At 45.8% G+C, this 8606-nt stretch overlaps 1 protein-coding gene across 1 annotated transcript; it reads left to right on the top strand.

Moving 5' to 3' along the window:
- The first annotated feature begins 2387 nt into the window (after positions 1-2387).
- LOC119352913 (ABC transporter G family member 25-like) lies at positions 2388-8050 on the top strand. The gene is made up of 14 exons (XM_037619500.1): positions 2388-2683; positions 2828-2904; positions 3759-4028; positions 4147-4210; positions 4309-4452; positions 4535-4569; positions 4667-4740; positions 4845-5731; positions 5814-6110; positions 6198-6662; positions 6752-6900; positions 6987-7276; positions 7376-7500; positions 7635-8050. The coding sequence occupies exons 1-14, from the start codon at positions 2466-2468 to the stop codon at positions 7789-7791; spliced, it is 3252 nt and encodes a 1083-aa protein (XP_037475397.1). The 5' UTR covers positions 2388-2465; the 3' UTR covers positions 7792-8050.
- The last annotated feature ends 556 nt before the right edge of the window (positions 8051-8606 follow it).

Genomic DNA, 8606 nt, shown 5'->3' with positions numbered 1-8606 from the left:
GGGGGGGGGCTGATAATAAAATCTGGAAAGCAATCATGAGTTATTTATAGGAAATAATAGCTTTATTTGAGAAGATTTGCAGGGAAATGTGAAAAAACATAAATAAGATTGGAATGATTACGAAAATTCATAAACATTCTAGAAAAGGGTATTGAGATAATAAGCAAAGTTAAAAATTGAAGAAGAAGAAGAAGAAACTTTAATTGAAAACTTCCTTGTTTCCCAAAGTTGTTTTCCTGCGAGCCAAGAACTAGAGGGCAACGAAGAACTAGCTAGTGAATTCAAATTAGAGTCACTTGCGGATTTGTTCAAATCGGTGTAGTGTAGTATCGTGGTTTTTCAGTAAAGCATCTCGTCTGGCGAATGGGAACTCTTGGTTGATATCTTAATTTGAGTTGGCCGTCGGGGCTGAAGCCGCCGGGATGTCGACAAGTCGAAGAAGCTGGAAGGGATATAGCTTCTAGGACCCCGGGGGCGTAGTCACGCGAATGAATGACGCCAGTGAGTCGTGGACGCTGGAGGACGTGTCCAGGGTCGCGGGGCTAGAGCTGTACCAGCTATGGCCCCGTCACGAGGCCTCACGCGCCCGCTACGCCACCACAGGTAGGCATCGTTGGGGAATCAACAACCACCTCACCAAACCACCGTGTCAAAGTCATCACCGCAACCCGAAGGGAGGCGCCGCCGAAGATGTGGAGAGCAGGATGCACCTCAGCCTAGAGGCATGCCCAGGCGCCCCGGCTAGCACTGTCATGACCCGTCCGGATCCAACACCTACACCACTGCCCAGCAGCCTCATGCACCCTAGCCAATAGCAGCGCATGCAAGAAGTGGAGAGGTTGGCCGAGTAGTCGGGGTCAAGCACTTGGAGGGAAGGCGAAGCCGCAGACTAAGGGGTGATGCAGCAACTAGACAAAACGAGTCTCGGGGGGAGGGGGGGCAAACCACGTCGACGGGAACCAAGTGCTCTGCCGCCTCCTTCATTGGGGTCACCCCGAGGAGGCCTTAGGGTTTTCTCTCGAGCCGCTGGGGAAGACGGCACGAGGGTCGGTCAAATGTCTGCATGTTTTATTAAAGTTTGAACACTATATGAGGTGCTTAATATGGTCATCCAGGGTGCAATCAGGTGCCATATGTAGTCTAAACCAAGTCAAGGCGAAACACTTTCTAGGCAAATCATTTATACAATGATCTTTTTTTTCCTTTGTTTTGCGGGGATATGTGAGGATCTTTTTTTTTTTTGCGATGGAATGTGAGGATCTCTTTGACCAGCTCCATGTCAAGACGAAGATTGCTTTACACGCATACATAGTCCCCTATAGATGATGTTGGCTAGTATCAGTTAACTTGTTGTTAAGAAAAGGAAAGGTGATATTTGTGACCCTGTCTAGTAGCGGGAAGCTTCACCAGCTTCCGTTCTTACCCGAGTAGCACGAGGCTTTGACTACAAGCTTAAAGTTTGGCTCATGAACAAATATCGGGTCATTCTGGTCCCACAAGTATCAAAACCGTATAAATTTGATTTTGTGACACAACGAAAATGATTTAAACAATGACTTGGTGATTACTTCTCTAAAATCAGTAGCTCAATCAACAACAAAACAAAAGAAAACAAATCCAGAAGAAAAAAAGATATCTGAAGGAAATACAAAAACTTTAGTTACACTACCCAATTCCATGCATGGTTTTCCAAAATATCTCGTATATTGTGATGAAGTTGCTAAAATTTTCTAAAGATTGAGCAACTTTAATAAAAAAAAAGTTGCTTGTTTTTCAAAATAGTTCTCCTGGCTGCTTTCACTCCCCATCCTTCCTGTTTTTTCTATCTCCGAATCATCCAGGAGTAGGCTCCCACATGTGCGAATCCGTCGCCATGCTATCATCAAAACCCTTTGTCGTTGGCGTGAGAGACCATATATTATCCGACTAGGAAAAAAACTTGTATGAAACAATGTTGTGTCTGTAGGAGCAAGCCAAACGCTGTTGTTCTTGTTTTTTTTTTTTTTTTGAGGATGAACCAAACACTTTGTTCTGGCGGCGGTAGCGGTCGTTCGGTGGTCTCGGAATCTCGATGTAATTTTTATTATATTTGGTTGAAGTGATTTGTCCTTCCGATGAATTCTGATAATAGATCCGGATCATTTTTTGGAAAAAGAAAACCGACATGACGTAAAGGTGAAGCCAGGCCAGACACATGTATCATCAAACACATGGTAAAAGTGTAAGGTAGTATGAAATTCCCCTCCTCCCTTCCTCTCTCTGCCTCTCGGCCGAATATTCAAAGCCGTGTGCGTGCGTTCGTGAGTACACTGTGCGCCCACGCGTCCCCACTCCCCAGCCGTTTAAAATCGCATCATGTCTACTCATTTTTCACCGTCTCCCTCCTCCTCCTCCTCTTCGGCTCTGCCCCCCAGCTCTAGTCCAAGACCCCCTCTCCTGCTGCCTGCCTGCTCCTCTGTCCCGGAATGCGCGATGCCGGGCACTCGCGGTACAGGCGGCGGGCCGGCCTGCCGGTGCTCTCTCTTCTGCTCGCGCTCGCGCTGTTCGCCGGGGGTGCCAGCGGGCAGCGGCCGGCCCCGCCGCTGCCGCCGGAGATGAGGGGCGTGCAGGCGCAGCTCACGGGGCTCACCAACGACGTCGCCAGGACCATCTCCGACCGCTTCAGCTTCTGCGTCTCCGACACGTGAGTAGTACTAGTAGTACATACACTCCGCCCCGCCCGCATCCCCTGTTTCTGTTTCCGTTTCCGGTGGTGCTCTCTTCTCCCGTATGGGCCTCACGGCTTTGGTTCGGCGGCGGCGATTGATCCCGGTTGCGATCTGCGCAGGCAGGAGGACTGGAACGGGGCCTTCAACTACACCTCCGACCTCGGCTTCGTGGAGCGCTGCCTCGCCGAGACCAGAGGTGATCCATCCGTCCATCCATCCATTTCCATGCTCGATCCATTCATTCGTGCGTGCGTGCAGCTCAGGTGTTTGCTGAATTGCTCCCTTGCTGGTTGTTGCTCATTGACCGCTGCTACCAGTTCCCTTGCGGCGATTTGCTTCCGCTTTTTCTTTATTTTTTAATTCCGCGTTGAACAATCTAATCTCTTTGGCCACAGCCAGTGCTGAATTAAATAGTTGCTAGCGACGGGCTAACCTGTGTCTGGTCTCTTTGACCGGATCACATCCATATGCTCCGGTCCAATGCGCCCAGCTCGCTCATTCTTAAATATATTTGTCATATCCACCCATGATCTTGTTTACATTTTCTTACTACCCTAGCAAAACTGCCCACTTCCACTTCCTGGTATTGTGAAGCCGTATTGTGTTGGGGAAGCAACATGCTATGTAGATTGAGACGGTTTCTTTTGGAATTGAACCCTTCTCCGGCACATTTCCTCGAGTTGGAAGGGTCTGATAGGGACATGGTATTAGGTGGTCATGACAAGTGCCGTTCCAACGCAAATTTTATCTGTTTAATAATACTTGAATGTGACCTCAACAACATTGGGCTTGACAGGATCAACTCTAAAAAATGTTGTCTGCTCTGATCATTTGTATGATCGTCACGAGTTAGCCACTAGTTTGACTTGTGATCTTTCTGACAAATCTGACCTTCTTATTTTATTTTACATTTTCACATTTTCTTTTTGCGGGGACAAGAACATCCCAGGCTCACAACTGAAAAATCCCTTTCCCATTGTATCATACAGAAAGAGACTAGTTTCAGATAATGACTAAGGTGTCTGATGTGTGAATGATGCACTCGCTCAGGTGACATGCCGCAGCGCTTATGCACGCCGGCAGAAGCGAAATTCTACTTCACAAGCCTGTTTAACCCGAAAGGCGAGAAAAACCTCTTCCTGGAGACCAACATAAACTGCGGCATCTCCGCTTGGTCGCCGGGTTGCGAACCAGGGTGGGCTTGCTCTGTTGGTCCGATCCCTGCCGCCAACGACAACGAGACCATCCCGCTGAGAGCTACAAACTGTCAGGCATGCTGCGAGGGCTTCTTCTGTCCCCGTGGCCTCACCTGCATGCTCCGTAAGTTTCTTTCAGACACGTCCACATAACTGTATTTGTTATGAACTGAAATTTGCAGCAAAGATCGGGCATCGGCTTGTGAAATGACTCGAGCTTTGTGTCTCCTATGTCTATATAGCTTGTCCATTGGGATCGTACTGTCCGCGTGCCAGAGGGAACTCGACCACTGGTCTTTGTGATCCGTAAGATGTCCTCTTTGTATATTTGTTTAGGCATTTTGTTTCATGATACAAAAATGTAGAAGCCATGTTAGCTGAGTTGCTAAATTTATCTCTCTCAGATACAAGTATCAGATAACTCCAAACTCGACCAATGGCTGCGGTGGCGCTGACAAATGGGCTGATTTTGGGAGCACCGAGGAAATCTTCTGCCCAGCTGGTTACCACTGCCCAAGCACAACATCTAAATTGTCCTGTACCAGTGGGTAATGATCTATGGCCTCTCTATCTCGCGTTACACACTACACAATCTGTTTTTAATTTGTTTCTTGGTTGTTTCCTCTGCAGGCATTATTGCAAATTGGGTTCCACCAAAGAAGAGAGTAAGCACAAGCAGCATGCCTTCACCAATGTCATCTTTAGTGATGCCACCATTGTATGCATTCTTGGATAAGCTGACTTTTACATTAAAATTTTCAGAATGCGTCATTAAAGGCTCATGCAAGGAAAACAAAGAGAATGATGACGTCATCATTTTGGGCGCTTGTTTAGTGGTAAATCCTGTAATGCCTTTCCAGCATTTCGATATTTTTGCTAGCTTACCAAGTGCTGTGTTTGCATCATGGAGTACCAAACTCAGGCTTGCTACTTGATGCAGGGTATAATAGGCGTGTCGCTCTTGGTCGTGTACAACTGCTCGGGTCAGTTCCTCACTATTCGTGAACGGAGGAAAGCGAGGTCGAGGGAGAACGCGATCCAGCTTGCTCGGCAGCAGCTCAGGGCTCACCAGGGATGGAAGGCGGCCAAACAGATCGCGAGGAAACATGTGACCGGCGTGCAGGACCATCTGTCACGCACATTTTCACGCAGGAGATCCTTTCGTCAGCAGACAGATCTCGAGAATTCTAGCCACAGGGTGCAGGAAGCGCGCCTGATGGGTTTGACCGGGCCAGATGAAAGGTCAGACTCCATAGTGTTTTCAGCTCAGAGTGCAAGCGAGATATCCGAAGTCATGCCTTCGGTTGTCATGGACATAAGCGGCGATGGAGAAGTTGTTGCTACCAATGACAAACCGGCGCCGAAAGGCAAGCACAGATCAACTCAAACTCAGATATTCAAGTATGCGTACGGCGAGATAGAGTTGGAGAAGGCCAGGCAGGAAGAGAACAAGAACATGTCCTTCACCGGAGTGCTTGCCAAGGTGAAGGAGCTACAAAAGGAGATGACCAGGCCTTTGCTCAAGGTTGAGTTCAAGAACCTGACATTGTCACTTGGAAAAAGGAAGCTGCTGAGGTCTGTCACAGGCGAACTCCAGCCAGGCCGTGTCACCGCCGTCATGGGCCCCTCTGGAGCCGGCAAGACCACGTTCCTTAATGCTGTGGCCGGGAAGGTGACTGGTTATCAAGTGACCGGTTCAGTCCTTGTTAATGGAGCACCTGGAAGTATACGTTCTTACAAGAAGATCATTGGCTTTGTGCCTCAGGACGACGTCGTTCATGGGAACTTAACTGTGGAGGAGAACCTTTGGTTCAGCGCAAATTGCAGGTAATGGTTTCTTGTTTAATCATATACGCTTTTCAGGAACTATCTCATGAGTTTCTGAGCATTTATATTGTAAATCCTTCAGGCTCCCTGCGAGAATGTCACACCGTGACAGGGTTCTCATAGTGGAAAGGGTTATAGACTCCCTGGACCTTCAGGGGGTCAGGAATTCGGTGGTTGGGACGGTGGAGAAACGTGGAATCTCCGGTGGGCAGAAGAAGCGTGTCAATGTGGGGATTGAGATGGTGATGGAACCATCTCTTCTGATCCTGGATGAACCAACCTCTGGCTTGGACAGTTCCTCATCACAACTTCTCCTCAAAGCTCTTCGTCACGAGGCACTTGAAGGCGTGAACATTTGCGCCGTGGTTCACCAACCAAGGTAGCTCTTGAACCAAAATGTGTTTTCCTTGAGATAACTCTGATCTTTCTGAAAGGGTTCTTATATCTTCTTCTATTCATTCTTCAGCTACACATTGTACAACATGTTTGATGATTTGATACTTCTGGCAAAAGGAGGCCTTATTGTTTACAATGGTCCCATCAAGACCATTGAGGACTACTTCTCAACTCTTGGAATTCATGTCCCCGACCGTGTAAACCCGCCAGACCATTACATTGACATTCTTGAAGGCATTGTGAAGGCTGAGTCAGGCATTAAGGCGAAGCATTTACCAGTTCACTGGATGCAGTACAAGGGCTACGAAGTGCCAAGTGACATGCAAGATGATCTCAAGGCAATGGGTGAACAAATCCCCGACATCGATATCAATCGTTCAATGTCTGGATCAACCCCTCACTGCCTCCCTGCAGGCGTAGGTAACGCTTTTGCACAAGAACGGAACCGTCTTGAGCACCGTTTGTCGAAACCTAGTGATCTGTCCAGCAGAAGAACACCAGGAATCCTAAAGCAATACAAGTTCTTCCTTGGAAGGTACACTCAGTATATACAGTTACAAGCTTCTTCTGAAAAAAAATTGAATGCATATCTGATCAGTTGTTACTTCATGCATTTCTTTGCAGAGTTACAAAACAGCGGCTACGTGAAGGTAGACTGCTTGGGGTTGATTTCCTGATACTAGGTCTAGCTGGGATCTGCTTGGGGACAATTGCAAAACTCAGTGACCCGACATTTGGGATGCCTGGCTATATTTACACTATCATTGCCGTTTGTAAGTTCAATTATTCAGACACCACCTTGTTATACCTAACCCTGTGAAAGCTCTCTGACTTAAGTTACTATGAATCCATGGTGCAGCTCTTCTGTGCAAGATTGCGGCATTAAGATCATTTTCACTTGAGCGGTTGCAGTACTTGAGGGAAAGAGAATCTGGGATGAGCACATTGGCATACTTTCTTGCCAGGGATACAATCGATCATTTCAACACAGCTTTAAAGCCAATCATTTACCTCTCCATGTTTTACTACTTCAACAATCCGAGATCATCAATTGGCAGTAATTACATCATACTCCTCTCACTTGTATATTGTGTGACTGGGATAGGATACACTTTCGCCATCTGTTTCAATCCTGGCTCGGCGCAGCTGGTACGTATCACGCTGTTTAATCATACTGTCCGGCTTCTCACCCGATGATTCGTCACATATGCAGAGACCAACTCACCTGTTTTCTTTCTTTTTCTGCAGTGCTCTGCACTGATACCTGTTGTTCTGACCTTGTTATCCACACAAAGGAGCACCCCTGCATTTCTGAAGAATATGAGCTACCCAAAGTGGGCGCTAGAGGGCTTCATAATTGCAAACGCAAAAAGGTTCAATTTCTTTCTTTCTCATCAACACCTGCCAATAAATACTGCATCCAAATGCATGCGAGATTGCCACGTTATGGAGTTTGTAAACTTCCATTCATGCTCACTTTTTTGCTACTCTGTTTTCTTTCTTTCAGGTATCCTGGAGTTTGGCTAATAACTCGCTGCGGCTTGCTGTTCAGGAGTGGTTTCGATATTCACAACTACCAACTCTGTATTGTGGTTCTGTTCATGTATGGTCTGTTCTTCAGGATTGTTGCATTTGTGGCAATGGTTCTGCTGAAGAAGAGATGAGGGGAGTGCAATTGCACCAATTTTTTCATATTTAATCTCTTCATTTTTTTTCCTGTACATTTGTAAATATTTTTTGATGTTTTTTCTTACTGAAAATTATAGAATAGCCACAGAGAGATACAAATAACAGAATTCAGACACAGATGTACAAAAGAGTCGACACTGTTGACACCATTTTGTTTGCCCACATTAATTTTCGCCACTCGACATGTACAACTGCCCTTTCATATATTTGAAGTTCATAGGTTCCTTTTTCTTTTGCGGGTAACATGTTCTTAGATCCAACTTACTGGTTTATGTCATGATTCAAAAGAAATCAAATCAAACTAAAATATTAAAAAAAAAATCTATGTTTTACATAATTGAATTAATGTTTAAATTTCAGAATGTTATTGGACACTAAAGTACAAGATGCATTTAAATTCAAATTTAAGTGTCTTGTTTTCACGTGTAAATTTAAGTTCCATCAAATAGACTACCATTTAGAACTTTTTGGGCAATGAACTAACTTTAGTTTAACAAAATTCCGATAGTAATTAAGCAACAGAGTTATGTACAGGTGTACCGCAAAAAAACATCTCACCCTAAATAAAAAAATGAATAAATTCGTATAATAAATAAATAAATGGATATAAAGAACAATACATCTCATAATAAGTCTGCAAAAGACAATCATCTAACGGATGGCCATGGTTGAGGCCCCTGTGCAGATCAACTAGGAGATCTCTTTCTTTTTTAAGAAAGATATCAGCTTGGACCTGGGACCGACACCCGACCAGATCCTATTCGGCGCCTTAAGGGCCGCCTATTATTGT

The sequence above is a fragment of the Triticum dicoccoides genome, chromosome 2A (genome assembly GCF_002162155.2).
Source record: "Triticum dicoccoides isolate Atlit2015 ecotype Zavitan chromosome 2A, WEW_v2.0, whole genome shotgun sequence".
NCBI lineage: Eukaryota > Viridiplantae > Streptophyta > Magnoliopsida > Poales > Poaceae > Triticum > Triticum dicoccoides.
This window is presented reverse-complemented; position numbering and strand designations above follow the sequence as displayed.

Coding starts and splice junctions, on each gene's coding strand:
- LOC119352913 (XM_037619500.1), top strand. CDS start 2,466: ATGCGCGATGCCGGGCACTCGCGGTACAGGCGGCGGGCCGGCCTGCCG. Junction 4,029..4,146: donor TGGCCTCACCTGCATGCTCC/GTAAGTTTCTTT, acceptor ATGTCTATATAG/CTTGTCCATTGGGATCGTAC. Junction 5,732..5,813: donor TGGTTCAGCGCAAATTGCAG/GTAATGGTTTCT, acceptor TAAATCCTTCAG/GCTCCCTGCGAGAATGTCAC.